Source organism: Erpetoichthys calabaricus, chromosome 2, assembly GCF_900747795.2.
Source record: "Erpetoichthys calabaricus chromosome 2, fErpCal1.3, whole genome shotgun sequence".
NCBI lineage: Eukaryota > Metazoa > Chordata > Cladistia > Polypteriformes > Polypteridae > Erpetoichthys > Erpetoichthys calabaricus.
The window spans coordinates 132,068,098-132,086,976 of record NC_041395.2 but is presented as its reverse complement, the minus strand read 5'-3'; the positions used below and the strand labels follow the sequence as shown (position 1 = coordinate 132,086,976).

The window sequence follows — 18,879 nt, the reverse complement described above, 5'->3', positions numbered from 1 at the left end:
TATTTTAAGCGGCCACTTTCTAAGCCGCGGATCCACATTCACCTACTGTAGAAACACTGTCATATTCTAGCTTAAACTAATGCATATTGTTTTTCTCTTGTGTCTAAAAGCTTACAAACTCTCAACTATTACTATTTCAAAGTTAATTTTATTGATTATATTGCCAAGTCTGGATGTTTACCTTAGTGCCTTTTTGATATTCTGACAGGACAATTGCAAGATTTACATCACCAAAAATTTCAGAATATATATATTTATTTATTTGCAAAACTCTTTGCCTTTACAACCATCTAAATCACAATGTGCTGTTGTTGTGATATTTTATGGGAGCATACATAATAAATCATTCTAAGTAACGTCATGAGTTCCTGTGTAGCCTAAAAGATGTAATGATTGTAGATACAAGCTCAACCTCTGCTCACACTGATTTTAAGTAAAAAATTCACTTGCTACATTTCCTAAAACAGACGGTGCATCTCATAGAGTTGTTCTTAATGTATTACAATTCTTCACATATGCAGTCACAGTTATTATAATGCAGTGAATTATTTTAACACAGGCTTTTGGAAATCCAGTTTTAAGAGGTGAGTACTGTATGTGTGCAAATAATTTCTATTGGAATTTATACTGGCATACTTAACATTTTACTGAGATAACCATAATCATAAAATACATATTTCCCAGGTATTATACATTTTGTTTGTAGTTCTTTAAGTGCAAAATAGTATTTTTCTATTTCATACTTTTCCTATTTTAATATCTTTATCTAGGAGAAAACAAATAAAATGTCTACATATGTTAGTTTGTGCTTTTGTTAGCTTATTACTTTGCAATGGCATGAAGGGGATAAAAGTAAGGTTGAAAGAATTCTGACCTAGCCTCACTCCATATAATGAGAAATTGTTAATTTGTTCAATTGTTTTTAGATAAGTTGTTTATCGGTGAGTTCAGATACTGTGACATTTTGGGTACTTCGGAAAATTGGCTTAAGCCTCTTATTTGAAGTGTTATTTTAATGCTGGATGGATTTACTCACACTGAGTGGAAAAAGCTGGAGGAGGAACAGAGATTTATGTGAATGAGCCATAGTGAAAAAATGAGCAAAACACAATTAAAACTAAATGCAGACATTGATATAGACATTAAAATGCAGATTGAATTTGTTCACATTATTGCCCAGAGAAATAAGGTACATCATCCTGGCTGACTCAGCAACAGAAATGATTCAGTCTGTACCGGAATCTTATTGATGAATCATTCTGAATCTGTTGAGTTCAAACAAGGAAACAAATATCGATCAGCATGTTCCATTTGTGGGCACTACAAGCTGGACCTGCTCTTTTCAAATTTTAAATGTTTTTAATAGAAACCTATGGTACAATCTGAGAAAGTCTGACCACGTCAGGCCTGTTATTGACAGAAGCAGCTCTCTTTTATCCAAGCCAGAAGTCCTATATGTGTTTGGTTGGGGGTTGTGGTTGTTTGTTTTGTTGTGTATATTGTGAGCAGGAGGGCTGAACGCACCCCTAGAAGACATGGATGCTCCTCAAAAAACCCCTCTTAAAAACGCTGATAGACTACCTTCACATTGCTCCCTTACTTGTTGGGCTTACTTGCGGCTGCTCTGTCACGTGATAGGCTTTTCGTGTGGCGCTTCGCATGCTTAAAAGCCTGGACGGTCCCATTCGTCATCATACAAGATTTGATTAATAAAGTTCACTGCTGGTTTGAAGGAGACCAGATCGAACGTGTTGTGGAAAAGGTTGCCATGAATATAGTGCTGGCAGGGATATCCGTAGTTTTCCGAGATGAATTTCTTTGTCATGATGTTGAGTCATTGACAATCTTGGCCAAACGTTTGGAAGGTTCTCAGACTGCTTGGAGAAATAGCGGTGGATTTGCTGCTCCTTATGCTAATTTTCAGCCTCCGAGGGCTCGACAAGGGAATGCCTGTCGCCTTGAATGACGGTTAGAGCATCAATGGGCTTTAAGACCTGAAAATCAAGTTTCCTCAGGAAGGCCTCCGGGGGATCCAGTTGTTGATGTAGTGCTCACATCTGGGGAGGCAGAAGGTCGTAGATGTCGCCATGGATATTTTGGCAGTGGAGCTGAACGAAGATGTTTCCGGTGTGATCAACCCAGCCACTTGGCAAGAAAATGTCGTCTATCCCCTGTTCAATCGATGGAAATTGGGTTGGCTGAGGTTTGATGCTCCCGTGTTCCTTATTCTTCAGTTAAAAGGGATGGCTTAATGATCTTGGTGAAGTTGGGGGGTCGCGAGATTTCGGCATTATTGGACTCAGGAAGTGGCCTTTGTGTTGTCAGACGGGACTGTCTTGACAACAAGTACCTTTGTAACAGTGAAGCTGTAAACATACATAATTGAGAGACGGAACTGTCATCTCTGTCTTGTCAAGGAGCACGTTTAAACTTTTGAAAGAGACATATGTTCGTTTGCAGTGTATGAATAAAGTTCCTGTCTCTACAATCTCCTATGTTTCTGTGCAAATCTGTGACCCAAGCATGACAATATATGTATTTACCTTTATAAATCACATCATCTTATAAATGTGTGTACTCGAATGAGCCTTGAACCCTGCTTGGTTGACATCCTGAAACAACCATATATGGAGCAAACTAATCAACATCACACATATGCAATGATGATGCTGCAAAACTTCTTTGGCTGGTAGGGCAGCCTTCCTCCTGACACATCAAGATGGTGATGGAAAAAACATCACATCACATCAACAGCAAGGCTAGCTTTGAAAAAAATCTCACTTGAAAGAGGAAAAGGGGTCAGAGTACAAAGAAAATGAAAGCAAGAGAGAGAGAGGGAGGTCCAAAATGAAAAGATTTTTCATTTATATTACCAGAACACTGAAAAGGTAGGCAAATCATAACATCTGAAAGACGGCAAAACAACCTGCTTGTAGATATCATTTTTAATGAATGTACCCCATTTGATTATCCCCATTCTTGTGATTCTAATAAATGGTGCTTTTATCTAGGATTGTTGATCTCTTCCAATATGATTTTAGTTGCAGAGGTAATATATGATTAGAATAATGCATCTTAAGTACCATACCATGTACTAAGACTGCTTAATCCTGAGCAGGATTGTGGAGGGCTGGAGCTTATCCCAGACCATCACAGGGGTCATCTTAAGTATATAAATTTAAATATTGCAAAAAGTAACCATTAACAGTATTTCAGCTTTCAAAAGTATATCAAAAGAGACAAATTATAAGAATAAAATGATTTGTGATACCATTCATTAGCATTTTATTGTTATGGGCATTAAATATAAATAATTGTAGCAAAATGAATTGCATTCCCCTAGAAATTTACATCATCTGCGTTTACCTCTTTATTTTAAATGCCTCACTGTCCATTAATATTTTGAGACAATGTTGAAAACCTACTTGACCTAACCACATTTTTCAACCTGATTTTTCCTGTTGCAGTAAACTGCCATTGAGTTGACCACTTTGTAGTTGCATTTTGACTTTTTGGAGACTTTTTTTCTATTTATGTCTTTGTCCTGTATGTTTTCAGGATGTAGCATAATTTCAGCCTTGTAAAAGGTAAATACATAAGAGTCATTTACATGCCCAAAAGTCAGGATTTTGTCCAGTGTGCCAAATACAACTATTCTGAAAAAAATGTTATAAAATACATTACAAAGTTAAAAACAAAATCATAGCTCTTCATATAGTACAGAAACTGGTGTCCCATTCAACACTGGTTTCTTCTAGCTCCTGATTGTTTCTGGTTTCTGTGAATTGTTACATATACAGTACATTAAAAAATAAGTTAATCTTCTTTCTATTTTTAATGTAATACATCACAGGTGCATATCAACTAGCAAACCTGATGCCATGCATATTGCAAGTTTCATTCAGACTAGTTTGTTTATTAATTTAGCTCACATTTCTTTATTTTGTAAGACATGATGGCATACTTTCTTTCTGACTGCAATATTAACCATTTTCCCTCTCCCTCTTCTTATTTCTAAACATCATAATTCAGACAAATGAGAATGGCAGATAATACATTTACAGTATGTTGGTTTGCTTTGATATGAATAATTTTTTTTTCAAATTAGTGAAATTTACAGTCAATTGTGTGCTTGTGTGAATGAGTTCCTTCTGTAGTGAATGGACATCTCAGTATAATTCATTGCCATCTGGTGCCCATTGCTCTCAGTTTTAGAGGCAATACATAGATGAATAGACTATTCAGACACCATCAGTAAAGCGTTTGATCACAGCATATACAGTACTTGCTTTTTAAAACAAATTAAGATACCATTTTCCCCATCAGATGTTTTTTTGTGTTGTTCTCTGGCTTAAGTAATATGATATGGCACTTTGGGAAAAAAATGCAAAAAAGCAAACCAAAGCTAGAGGCTAAAATTGCAAAAATTTCCACTGCAACTGTGTACTTTCCAGGAGAGCTTATATAAGCAGGAATAAAAGTGACCCAAACAGCACAAAAAATTAACATGCTAAATGTAATATACTTGGCTTCATTGAAGTTGTCTGGTAATTTTCGAGCCAAAAAGGAGAGTAGAAAACACATAGAAGACAGAAGTCCTATGTACCCTAAAACAGCATAAAATACAGCTACAGATCCTAGGTCACATTCCAATATAATTCTGTCTTTGTAATGTTTCATGTTCCTGTTAGGAAAAGGGGGTGACACTATAAGCCATAGTGCACAGATCAGGATTTGGATGAAGGATAGACTAAAGACACTTAATCTCTGTTGTGCTGGTCCAAACCACTTCATAATATTATTTCCTGGAAGTGTTGCCCTAAAGGCCATCAGTACAACAATTGTTTTCCCTAGAACACAAGAAATGCACATAACAAATGTGATCCCAAATGCTGTGTGACGTAACATACAGGACCAATCAGATGGTTGTCCAATAAATGTTAGAGAACATAGGAAGCACAACGCTAGAGAAAGGAGCAGAAGAAAACTTAGCTCTGAGTTGTTGGCTCTGACAATAGGTGTATCTCTGTACAAAAAGAAAACCAAAGCCACAGCAATTGTCATGCATGTTCCTAGCAAAGAAAATATCACTAGCAGAATTCCCATAATTTCTCCAAACGACAAAAATTCAGTTTCTTTTAGAATACACTTGTCTCTTTTTTCATTGGCTTTGTATTCCAAATTGCATTTTATACAGTCAACTGAATCTGTAATAAAAAGTAAAGATGCGTCAGTGCATTTTGCAACAAATTTAAATATAAATACAGATTAATTCAAAATGTATGAAATATTAATCATAGCAGTAAACGTCTCTTTTATATGTGGTGCCATTCCAATGAATTACAATATGTATTTTATGTGTATATATTTTTGAAAATCTAATTACACCTTTTTCATTTTCAAACTTAGTTCTGATTCAGACCTACTGTACATTCCACTATTTTTAGGAAATATGAAGAAAAGTTCTGTTCTTATTCTTAATGGAGTACTCCAACAAAAAATGGCTCACCCCATGTAGCTTGTAGTGATGACCAAGAAAAAATGTTAATCTCATGTTTTCATGCAGAATGAGAGAGAACAGTTTATGATATAATAGAATGTAATGTCCAACAACAAATAATGTTAAAAATTCTATGGAAAAAAGAAAAAAATACTCACTTGTTGCATAATTCATGTGTCTGTTACTCAATCTAATGCTCAAAAATGTGCAAAACCCATTCATTTTTGGCCTAAACATTAAGAATACTTCCAGAAAAATCCTTGTAGAATGTAAACTGATAAGGTGCATTCCCACAATTCTGTACTTTTGCACCTCGCCCCCTCATTTATTGGTGAGGGGTCCAGTCTTCAATTCCTGTTGACATTCTATAGTGATTTTTCCTGAAGTATTAATAACATTTTAACAAAAAATGCATGCATTCCGTACGTTTTGAGTATTTGACTAGATAACAGGCACATGTATTATGTAACACGATTTGCATAAGAATTTTTTTTTCTTTTTTCCATTGACATTTTTCACATTATTTGCCAATGAACAGAACAAGTCTAAATTATGGTTCTTTATATCATAAACTTTTTTTTTCTCTCTTTTTGCATTAAAACATTAGATTTAAAAAAAATTCTCAAACTAAATGTAACATATGAAAAAAAAATTTTGGATCAAGTATTGCTTTAAGCAATTGTGCTTGTTTTAAACCTGGCCAAAAACCTCTTTTTAAAAGATGGAGGTAATAAAAGTTTCAGATGAAAGTATATCCATCTTTCCTATATTAACTATCCATCTTTCCTATATTACTTATTTTTGTATATTTGCCTACCTGAAGATGGTTTTATAATTTTCTGTCTTTCAAGATTTGTACATTTTTGCTAATCATTTAACCTTTGCTTTACATCTTGCATTTTTCCCCTTAAAGCAGCATCACAAAGTAATCAAGACCACAAAAGCACACACAAGTATAATTTCAATGAAAACTTGATGTTTTGCTTACATTACACTGTTATTTTATTTTTCTGCCATTTGTGTAGTGGGATTTTTTAAGAAGCAGCCTGGAAAAAAATAATTAAATGAACTATAGAAGTAGTTACAAGCTTTATGAATGTAAGAATAAAAGAAGTTTAAAAGCAAAAATAGATCATCAGCCTTGTTTGTTTATCTAATAGATATGTGGTCCCAATATTTCAATTACATATAAATGTTTATGTGCTGAAAGCTTTAATAACAATATCAGTTCATACATACATTTCTAAACCTGTTTTATCCATTATAAAGTCCTTATAAAGACATTATGGAACACCCTCACTCATCATGCAATATGGAGTCAACGATCAAACTAATATGCGAGTCTTAAGGATGAGAGAGGAAACAAAAACACCAGAGAAAATATATGCACATGCACAAAAAGAACCTGTGACCTCCACATAGAGCATGAGTTCTTGTGAATTGAAAGTTTCTGTAGCTTTCAAGTACCCACACTAAGTCACTGCAGTCCTAGGGCAATTGGCAATGTCCTAAATTTTAGAAAAGTCACTGCCACCTGAACTTATATTTTTAGTTATACAGAACACTACCAGAATATGACAAATAGTTAAATAAAGAAATCCAGTAATTAAATGCAGGAGTTGATTTTTTTTATTAAGATGATGGTTGAAACATAAAAGTAGAAGCCCCAGGGTTTCTCCAGTATTACATTATTATTATTTTTGTTAAGTTTTTAAAGCATAGTTAGTGGTAAATACTATATTATGCAATATTAAGGGTACTCAATTATTACTTAATGATTTATTCCCTCTCAGCTTTCTCTCCCTATTATACTGTACCTGTCGCATTGCTTATCTCTCCTTCAGCACATGGCAGGCAGTCAAAACAGCAGACCGGTTTGCCTTTCTGAATAGCTTTCCGAGTGCCTGGATGGCAACTCTCACTGCACACTGATTTTAGGACCTTTGAAGTAAATTGAGGAAACCTCAACGTGAAACTTGGTAAAATTTTTATTACAGTATTTAGTTTAAGATAAAATAATGTTATAAAGTCCTGCAATGGCATGGGGTATAATTTACACAAGCTGAAAGTGCCTACCTTATTCTGATCTCCCGCCCACACAATACTGACATTATTCATAATGAACTGTTGCCCGTAAGGTAAAGATGCATCATATAACCCCACTGTAACAAACTGTATGGTGCCTTCTTTACTAAGCTGCCAGTTCACTAAGTCATATCTTGCAATCGGGTCCCCATTTTCATCAAAATATACTTTTTCTCCATATTTTGTTGTGAAATTTACATTCTTCATGTATTGAATCAGCTGCAAGGGAAATCACTTTTGTTAGACAGAAGTAAATAATGAAGCACTATTTTCATTAGTCAAAATGTAACCTGTCATACATACCTGCCATGGTTCAATTTTGGTTTTATTTGCACATGTCTTATTTTCAAAAGGCCCTTGACCCTCTTGACACTCATAGATTTTGTGCAGTGAATGGGCAATTGCATACATAGCTTTATAAACATTGCTGGTAATTCTCAACTCTGGCACATCAGCATACTGGATGTTTAATTGTCTTAAATCCTTTAAGCCTGTAGCAGCTCTTGCAGTCTGATTGTAATTACTGTCATCGGGAATGTCAGAAGGACTAATATTCTGGAAAAACTCTTGCAAACCTGGTATTATATCATTGTTAATTACACATCCAATTGCTCCCCCAAGAACTTTGTAGTTTTCAGGTATTGCAAGGTACTCATTAGAGATCCAGCCTTCACTTCCCACCCACTGCAAGCCGAACACTTTCTGCGTCAAGAGTTCTTGAATGAGAAACTCCAAATCTACATAAGAAGCAAAAACAACCACAACCTTTGAAGTTGACCTTTTAATGACATCAACAATTTTTAGAATTTTCTCTCTCGGAGTTGCTCTCACAATAGCTTCAGAATACTCAACGCAAACACCTTCCTGTTGAACAATATCTAGGAAGGTTGCCATTCCAATATTCCCATAGTCACGATCCGTTCTGATTGCTCCAATCCAAGTCCACCCAAAATACTTTACTATCTGTGCCAGAGCTTTACTTTGATAATAATCACTTGGTATTGTTCTGAAAAATGTTGGAAATTCTTTCTTGTCGCTGAGACAAGCACATGTGGCATAGTAGCTTATCTGTATGTAAGATACACATGTCATTACAAATAATACATTTCACTTACACCGTCCATTTATTTTCTAAACTCACTCATTGCTTGACGTATTACATCAATATATTTTTTGTCATTTATTTAACTTTTAGCGTTTATCCCATTACCATCTACTTTTAGATTTTTCTCTCATTATTTTATGTTAATTACAAATCCTGTTTTTTGTAAGATGCAACATTAATTTTTTTTAATTATCTCACAACAATTTTTCCACATTTTACTTTAAATATACTGTATATTACATAATATTAAAAAGATAATGATGAAGAATACAGTCTATGCAGTATGCACTTACAGTGTGCTTATGTATAAAACTGAGGATGTTTGTTTATTGTTAGAGTGAACAATTCTTACCACTGGAATATGGAAAGGTCCAACAGATGATGCAACTCCTTTAGTGGCAGAAGAATCAGAAAGTCCAATAATAGCATTAACACTTGATGGTTTTTCACATGAGTTACTAGAGAAAGAAGAATTACTCTCCTCCTGTCCATTTAATAGGGACATGGCTCTTCTTATAGCCAAAGACATTGATCGACAATCATCATATATCTTATAGCCAAGGGAAACATTAGGAAGTAAATCTGGATTGTTGTTTATTTCTTCTGTTGCAAAAATCATTGTCTGAGCAAACAGAAATTCTTTTATATTCACACTAAAAAAACATAAGCAGTTACTGATAAGAACATATTCTTTTAAGAAAAGTCCTCAATTAAACATGTGTCTTAAATTCTTAGTTTTACTATGGTTACACTTCAGTTAAACGTATTATGCTACCTATCTGTTCATTCATGTTTTAATCTCATTCATGTCTTATTCCAGTTATCCATTTTAGGGTCTCAGAAATGTTTGTCCAATGATCATCTAGAACAAGGCTGGTGATTAAACCCTGGATATGGTGTACAGTACTGCAATATCCATCATAAGTCACACTTCCATGCGCAGTCTCATTGTGCAAAATATGTCATACACATGATAAGCATACTGTAGCATTTCATCCATCTTGCTTTATGGCTTTGAAAGCATTTATTAAATTATGATTTGTAAAATAAAATGCTTTCGAGAAATAGGTTGGATTAATAAATATAAATATTGATCCACTGATTTTCTTTCCATGAAATTCAATTAATAGTTCCTAGGATTTTACAATTGCAAAAAATGATGTATGTAGTATTTCCAAATCTTTCTTGTACAGTATATGCCCTATTAGTACAGACGTCATGGGGAAATGAGTTTAAGTAAAATAACAATATTTTCTTTACAGTTTTCAGCACAATAAAGTAACTCCATCTTATGTAAATCACATTTTTATTACTTTATTGTAGAAAGCAGCATTACACTGAAAATAAACGCAAGTAACATATGTTGCATCATTAGAAATTTAATATTTTTTTTAAATCCATGGAGTACTTACTCTTTACATTGTATCTGTTTAGGTATTTCTTTAAATGTGAAATTAGAATACAGAGGTGTGATGTGAAAAGAAAAGATTCCTCCAATTATGATGTCGCCATTCTTTGAGTGCTGAGGCACATCAGGCTTTGCATGTAATCTGCAAGCAGGGTTTTCTGCCTTAAGTGGAATAAAAAGTAATGTGAGAGTAAGCACTAGCATTTTCCATTAGAATGCTAGGTTTATTGAAAGATTAGCAATTTATATTACTTTTTGGGAGCGCATGTTTCCAAATCAATGATGCTAAAATTAAAAGCAAAATTAAATGGTATGAAAAAAATTCTCAGAGGAAGAGGAATACTTTTATCCATCTGGGGACAGTAAGAAATGAAACGGTAAGTCAGATAAATTTATCTGCCTGCAGCAGAGTTTTACAAGGATGATCTCTTTACTTCCTGCATAAATGATACCCATGATATGATATGATTTTGAAGACATTCCCTTTTGTCTTTGCTTAATAATGTAATAGTTATTTTCTTTCATCTGAAAATAAAAATTATATAAAATGCCTACAGCATTCATACTAGTTTTAGTTTATCTGCAACCTTATACTAAATATGGCAGTCCAAAATTTAGCAATGAAATACACTAAGGACTTCATATATTTTTACCTAATTTTTACAGTTTTTTTAGCAGCCACATAATCTCTTGTGTTTCTCAAGTGGTTTATAGGACTGTACAAATCAGAAAATTGGTAAATAACTTACATAAAAATTTTTACATCTCTGTTAAGGACATTTTAATGAGAGGTTGATGAGATAATGATTTAGGCTAGTGATGCTGTACTTGCTTTCAGTGCTTTTGTCTTCAATGGCACTACATCCAGACTTGTTTCCTGCCTTATGCCTGATATGTCCAGGTGATCTGTGAAATCAACTGAACAAGTCATGTACAGGAAATTGAAGTATGAATGTATTGGTCTTAGGATGTGATATTGTATGAAGCTCCGATAAACAAATTATTCAATCACAAAGAAAACCATATGAACAATAACAATCAAAACCAAAAATCAAACATACTGTATATAAACATATGTATTGTCACACTTGTGTGCATTGTGAGTGCCTCATTAGCCTTTGTCAAGCAAAATCATGGGGGAAGATTAATACGTTGATGCTAGCACTAACTTCACTTCCGTTTCCTGTCTTGGATTGGAGGAAGACCCACAGGAAGAGCTCTGATGTCACTGCCAGAGTATCATCTCTGGCCGTGCCTCTTCCGCCTGCAGCCCAATTTAAAGAACTCACTGAGCGAAAGTCCGAGTTCACCAATGAGGTTTAAGTCCATATTTAGCAATGGTGTTATTTCTTTCTTTTTTCCATCAATTTTTTGGATGTTTGTAGACATTTATCAGAACAAAGGTATGCTACTGAGGCCATGTAGTGAAGCAGTAATGTGAAAGATTTATGAAAGTTCAAACCTGGGGAAAAGCAGATGTTCTTCTGTTATTATAAAAAAGAATGGATGGTGCATTGGATTCCTGTTGATTCACATTTCCAGGACACTGGTTTTGAATCAGTGCACAGATCTACTTCAGATTGTATAATTATAAAGCCTTTGCTTCAATAAGGAACATCAACAACACCATGCACAGACAGTTCTCGCCAGAGAAAACATGTGCTGCAGTAGCTGCTCACAATATTCTATTCGCAAGCTACTGCTTTACATGCTTGGCTAGCAAAAATGACCACAAGGTGGCACTAGTAATGTATCATTGTTTGTTGATATGATCGTGTGATTTACTTTCTTTACTGTGCACATTCAAATCCACTTAATATGAAATTTTACAGCTACTAGGTCATTTGCTAAGCTTTGGAAAACATTTTGCCATGTTAAGTTCTGACTACGTTCGGTTTATATATTTTTTAAAAAGTGATTAACATTTTAACACTTTCTTTGAATATTTCCGCTTGTTATTACAGTAAAACAACACATAACTTTTAAAAACTGCTTAATGGTAAAGGCTCTAAGGAAATTCATATATACAAGGATATACATTTTATATTTGTTTATACAGCATAGTTACTATGTAACTTACACTACATGGGTGTCACTTCCATCATTAGACATCCCATAGAGCCCTCAGATTTAAATTCAGGTCCTCCTCTTGCACAGAGAGCAGAATGCAGCTGTCTTGACATACAGTAGGGCAGATAAAGAAGAGATCCATTCACTCAAGTAATTAATCACACTTCGGAATGGAAGAGTGTTTTTGATCGGTAGCTTGTTTAGTTCCTTTGAGCTCTGCCACACTACCAAATATTTTAGAATGCAGAAATTATTCTGTTTCTACATTTTTTGATTGATTTTTAAATTTTTTTTTTAATTAACTCATTTCTCAACACTGCTAAGTTCGTGGTTTCTTTTTTATTGTCCCCTATCAGATTAGCAGGACAATGTTGTCACGCTAGGTGCTCTCCGACTGTGATGATGTGGGTTTGCTCCATGCTCCCATGCAGCTTCAGGGAGCTCTTGAACCCTGCACCGTCGGTAATGTCACCGATGAGCTTGGCAGTGAGGCATAACAAATGGAGCAAGGGGATGGTGTAATAGTGCAAAGGTGCTTTTATTAATATCAAATCAAAACAATATCACAATAAATAATGCAGTGCCTTCCAAAAAGTCATTAAATAAATAATCCGTAAAACAAGTGCTGAAGTGGAGGTTAAAAATACCATAGAAAAAACAATCCTTTAAAACGAGGTTAAAACAATGTTGGAAGCTGTCTCTTAAAAATAATCCACAAAGCCCGATGTCTTTTACCTGGCAGCTCCCCTGCTTCTCCCATCTGGGCCCAGCAACAGGAGAGTCGCTCTTCTGCAGCTGCTGACCTTCTCTCCACTCATCTGGTCTGGAGGCCTCCCGATCCCTGGCTTCGGTCGCGCACTCTCCAGACCGAGACTTAGATTCCTTAACGACCAGGACGCTCACGCCAGGGAATTCACCTCCCAAGCCTACCGACTCCCGCTTCCTTCTCGGCCTTATGCGGCCAGCCATCCTTCTGCCGGTCACTCCCATTCCTTCATAAAATGCTCAGCGGGAACGACCACTACCAACTGCCCTAGGTGTTGGCCAAATACCCCTGCTAGGGCTCACTGTCCAGCTGCCTGCCTGAGCGCTTGCGCTCACACTGGCTCTCTCTCCACACTGCTTCCTGCTTTCTTCCACACTCCTGCAACCTCCATTTTCTTTTCTCTCTCTTTTTACCTCCTTTTAGCCGCCTCGCGCTTCTATTTATGAAGAGGACATGGCAGCCGTGGCAAATCAGCAGCCCCAGAACAATCACGGATGCAGACTGCTTCTAACCTGTGCACTTAGGTAAGAAACACCCACATCACGAATCACCCCAGAAAACCACTTCAGCCACACAACCACCATGCCCCCTCGCTAAGCCGCAAGTGCAGTGATTATTTAAAAGTGGCCTTCCTGATGGAAGCTGTGGACCGCAACACCACACCAACTCAGAGTTTGATCTTTCCACCCTGCCTGGATATATACACGTATAGCCGGCAGGATATTTTATCTATCGGCTTATGGAGCAAGACTTGCTTGACATTCAAGTTTCTCTGCGTCCACAACATTCTGGACGACATTGCATGAACACTGGGCTCTCTGTGGATTACAATCCCAGCTTCGAAAAAGTACGTAAACAAAAGAGGGGTTGCCGAGCTGGCATGCTAGTGAGGCTAAGGAAGCAGCCACACAAACCACCGCTTCCAAGCATTTTCTCCTTAAATGTGAGGTCGCTGGCAAACAAACTGGACGAGTGGAAGCTGCGGATTGCAACGGAAAAGATCATCAGGGACTGCTGCATCCTGCTGATCACGGAGACGTGGCTTAATCCACTCATACCGGACATGGTGATCAAGATAGCAGGCTACACAGCACACTGGCAAGACAGAACAGAGAGCTCCGGTAAGAAAAGTGGAGGGGGGCTGTGCATTTATGTGAATAATAGCTGGTGCACAAATTCCACCATAGTCGCCAGATACTGCTCTCCAGACGTGGAGTTTATGACAATTAAATACAGACCAATATACAGTACTTCCCCCATGAATTCAACACCATACTGCTAACTGCTGTGTATATAGCACCAGTTGCTAATGCTAACTCGGCTCTGGGGCTTTTGCATGACACCATCAGCAGTAAACAGAGCAAGTATCCTGAGGTTGTTCACATCATTTCTGGGGACTTTAATCATGCAGATCTGAAAGCAGTTCTTCCCCAAATTCCATCAACACATAAAGTTTGCCCACTCCTTTAACCGTCACCTTATCGTGGTGGAGGGGTTTGCGTGTCCCAATGATCCTAGGAGCTCTGTTGTCCGGGGCTTTATGCCCCTGGTAGGGCCACCCAAGGCAAACTGGTCCTAGGTGAGGGATGAGACAAAGAGCGGTTAAACAAACCTCCTATGACGAAAAACAATTTTGGACGGCGTTTTCCCTTGCCCGGACGCGGGTCACCGGGGCCCCACTCTGGAGCCAGGCCTGGAGGTGGGGCTCGATGGCGAGCGCCTGGTGGCCGGGCCTGCACCCATGGGGCTCGGCCGGGCACAGCCCGAAGAGGCAACGTGGGTCCCCCTTCCCATGGGCTCACCACCTATGGGAGGGGCCAAGAAGGTCGGGTGCAGTGTGAGTTGGGTGGTGGCCGAAGGCGGGGACCTTGGCGGTCCGATCCTCGGCTACAGAAACTGGCTCTTGGGACGTGGAATGTCACCTCTCTGAAGGGGAAGGAGCCTGAGCTAGTGCGCGAAGTTGAGAGGTTCCGGCTAGATATAGTCGGACTCACCTCGACGCACAGCTTGGACTCTGGAACCAATCTCCTTGAGAGGGGCTGGACTCTCTACCACTCTGGAGTTGCCCCCGGTGAGAGGCGCCGAGCAGGTGTGGGTATACTTATTGCCCCCCAACTTGGAGCCTGTACATTGGGGTTTACCCCGGTGGACGAGAGGGTAGCCTCCCTTCGCCTTCGGGTGGGGGGACGGGTCCTAACTGTTGTTTGTGCGTATGCACCGAACAGCAGTTCGGAGTACCCACCCTTTTTGGAGTCCCTGGAGGGGGTGCTAGAGGGCATACCTTCTGGGGACTCCCTCGTTCTGCTGGGAGACTTCAATGCTCATGTGGGCAATGACAGTGAGACCTGGAAGGGCGTGATTGGGAGGAATGGCCCCCCTGATCTGAACCCGAGCGGTGTTTTGTTATTGGACTTCTGTGCTCGTCACGGATTGTCCATAACGAACACCATGTTCAAGCATAGGGGTGTTCATATGTGCACTTGGCACCAGGACACCCTAGGCCTCAGTTCGATGATCGACTTTGTGGTCGTGTCGTCGGACTTGCGGCCACATGTCTTGGACACTCGGGTGAAGAGAGGGGCGGAGCTGTCAACTGATCACCACCTGGTGGTGAGTTGGCTTCGATGGTGGGGGAGGATGCCGGTCAGGCGTGGTAGGCCCAAACGTGTTGTGAGGGTCTGCTGGGAACGTCTGGCAGAGCCCCCTGTCAGAAGTAGCTTCAACTCCCACCTCCGGCAGAACTTCGACCACATCCCGAGGGAGGTGGGGGACATTGAGTCCGAATGGGCCATGTTCCGTGCCTCTATTGTTGAGGCAGCTGACCGGAGCTGTGGCCGTAAGGTGGTCGGTGCCTGTCGTGGCGGCAATCCCCGAACCCGCTGGTGGACACCGGCGGTGAAGGATGCCGTCAAGCTGAAGAAGGAGTCCTACAGGACCCTTTTGTCCTGTGGGACCCCGGAGGCAGCTGATAGGTACCGGCAGGCCAAGCGGAATGCGGCTTTGGTGGTTGCTGAGGCAAAAACTCGGGCGTGGGAGGAGTTTGGGGAGGCCATGGAGAATGACTTTCGGACGGCTTCGAGGAGATTCTGGTCCACCATCCGGCGTCTCAGGAAGGGGAAGCAGTGCAGTGTCAACACTGTATATGGTGGGGATGGTGCGCTGCTGATCTCGACTCGGGACGTTGTGGGTCGGTGGGGGGAATACTTCGAAGACCTCCTCAATCCCATTAACATGCCTTCCAATGAGGAAGCAGAGCCTGGGGACTCAGAGGTGGGCTCCCCCATCTCTGGGACTGAGGTCACCGAGGTGGTCAAAAAACTCCTTGGTGGTAGGGCCCCGGGGGTGGATGAGATACGCCCGGAGTTCCTCAAGGCTCTGGATGTTGTAGGACTGTCTTGGCTGACACGCCTCTGCAACATCGCATGGACATCAGGGACAGTGCCTCTGGATTGGCAGACCGGGGTGGTGGTCCCCCTCTTTAAGAAGGGGGATCGGAGGGTGTGTTCCAACTACAGAGGGATCACACTCCTCAGCCTCCCTGGAAAAGTCTATTCAGGGGTCCTGGAGAGGAGGGTCCGTCGGATAGTCGAGCCTCGGATTCAGGAGGAACAGTGTGGTTTTCGTCCTGGTCGCGGAACAGTGGACCAGCTCTATACCCTTAGCAGGGTCCTGGAGGGTGCATGGGAGTTTGCCCAACCAGTCTACATGTGTTTTGTGGACTTAGAAAAGGCATTCGACCGTGTCTCTCGGGGAATCCTGTGGGGGGTACTCCGAGAGTATGGGGTACCGGCCCCCCTGATAAGGGCTGTTCAGTCCCTGTACGATCGGTGCCAGAGCTTGGTCCGCATTGCCGGCAGTAAGTCGAACCCGTTTCCAGTGAGAGTTGGACTCCGCCAGGGCTGCCCTTTGTCACCGATTCTGTTCATAACTTTTATGGACAGAATTTCTAGGCGCAGCCAGGGTGTTGAGGGGGTCCGGTTTGGTGGGCTCTGGATTGGGTCACTGCTTTTTGCAGATGATGTTGTCCTGTTTGCTTCATCAGGCCGTGATCTTCAGCTCTCTCTGGATCGGTTCGCAGCCGAGTGTGAAGCGGCTGGGATGAGAATCAGCACCTCCAAATCCGAGACCATGGTCCTCAGCCGGAAAAGGGTGGAGTGCCCTCTCAGGGTTGGTAGCGAGATCCTGCCCCAAGTGGAGGAGTTCAAGTATCTCGGGGTCTTGTTCACGAGTGAGGGAAGAATGGAGCGTGAGATCGACAGGCGGATCGGTGCGGCATCCGCAGTAATGCGGGCATTGCATCGGTCTGTCGTGGTGAAAAAGGAGCTGAGCCGCAAGGCGAAGCTCTCAATTTACCAGTCGATCTATGTTCCTACCCTCACCTATGGTCATGAGCTATGGGTAGTGACCGAAAGAACGAGATCGCGAATACAAGCGGCTGAAATGAGTTTCCTCCGCAGGGTGTCTGGGCTTTCCCTTAAAGATAGGGTGAGAAGCTCAGTCATCTGGGAGGGGCTCAGAGTAGAGCCGCTTCTCCTCCGCATCGAGAGGAGTCAGATGAGGTGGCTCGGGCATCTGATCAGGATGCCTCCTGGACGCCTCCCTGGTGAGGTGTTCCGGGCACGTCCAACCGGGAGGAGGCCCCGGGGAAGACCCAGGACACGCTGGAGGGACTATGTCTCTCGACTGGCCTGGGAACGCCTTGGGATTCTCCCGGAAGAGCTAGAAGAAGTGGCCGGGGAGAGGGAAGTCTGGGCATCTCTGCTCAAGCTGCTGCCCCCGCGACCCGACCTCGGATAAGCGGGAGACAATGGATGGATGGATGGACATAAAGTTTGCAACTAGGGGAGTAAAAACACTGGATAAGCTGTACACAGGCCTATAGTGCTAAACCCCTAGCACACCTTGGCCAATCTGATAACACGTCCTTGCTTCTAATCCCTGCATATACTCCCTCAGGAAACAAGCTCCCACTATGACCAGGACTGTTACCATATGGCCCGAGGAGGCCTCCCAACAGTTGCAGGACTGCTTCCAGAGAACCGATTGGGAGGTTTTTGATCACCAAGACTTGGAGAACCACACTACGGCAGTCCTGGATTACATCGGGTTCTGCATAGACAACGTCACCAGGGACAGACGCATAAGGATTTATCCTAACAGGAAGCCCTGGATGACAAGGGATGTCCAGAGTCTGCTGAAAGCTAGGAGTACTGCTTTTCAGGTCTGGGGATGGGGCTCTTTACAGTGTAGCCAGAGCGAACCTGAAGAGAGGCATCCGAGAGGCCAAGGCAGTGTACAGAAGGAAGATAGAGGACCATCTGAGGAGCAACAACACCAGGCAGGTGTGGCAGGGTGTCCAGCACATCACCGGCTACAAATCCAGCAACTCCTCGGCTGCTGAGGGAGATGCTTCTCTGGCAAAGGAGCTGAACATCTTCTTTGCCCACTTTGAGGCGACACCAACAGCAGCTCCATCACAGCAGCCTGTTCACAACAGCAACATACTCATAGTGGAAGAGTGTGAGGTGAGGCGGGTGATGAGGAAGGTGAACCCGAGGAAGGCTGCAGGACACAAAGGTGGTCGGACTCATCTCGGGCAAGGAGGGTGAGCTGGCATACAGGGACGAGGTGAAGCAGCTGTCAGAGTGGTGCACAGTCAATAAACTGCTCCTCAACACCACAAAAACTAAGGAGCTTGTTATTTACTTTAGAAAAAACAAAACTGACATCCAGTCACTCATCATTGGCGGGGCCTGTGTGGAGAGGGTCCCGGTGTTCAAGTTTCTGGGCATTGAGCTGGAGGATGACCTGACCTGGAGCGCCAACACCAAGGAGCTGCTGAAGAAGGCGCAGCAGAGACTGTATTTTCTGAGAATCCTCAGAAAGAACCATCTCCCCAAAAATCTGCTCCTTGCCTTTTATCACTGTTCCATCAAGAGTTTGCT

The 18,879-nt window shown here is 41.0% G+C and overlaps 1 protein-coding gene across 1 annotated transcript; it reads right to left on the bottom strand.

Moving 5' to 3' along the window:
- Window positions 1-4,267: 4,267 nt before the first annotated feature.
- Window positions 4,268-9,309, bottom strand: LOC114645393 (extracellular calcium-sensing receptor-like). The gene is made up of 5 exons (XM_051922544.1): window positions 9,043-9,309; window positions 7,889-8,653; window positions 7,577-7,804; window positions 7,318-7,441; window positions 4,268-5,207 (listed from the first exon to the last, which is right to left on the bottom strand). Exons 1-5 carry the CDS (start codon window positions 9,307-9,309, stop codon window positions 4,303-4,305), a joined length of 2,289 nt encoding a protein of 762 aa, XP_051778504.1. The 3' UTR covers window positions 4,268-4,302.
- Window positions 9,310-18,879: the final 9,570 nt, after the last annotated feature.

Bases quoted from the DNA above. Each gene is read 5' to 3' on its own strand.
- LOC114645393 (XM_051922544.1), bottom strand. From the start codon at position 9,309: ATGATTTTTGCAACAGAAGAAATAAACAACAATCCAGATTTACTTCCT. The intron at 7,805-7,888 runs GTATGTATGACA...TTTCCCTTGCAG, and splicing joins CCAAAATTGAACCATGGCAG to CTGATTCAATACATGAAGAA. The intron at 7,442-7,576 runs GTAGGCACTTTC...TTTACTTCAAAG, and splicing joins GGGCGGGAGATCAGAATAAG to GTCCTAAAATCAGTGTGCAG.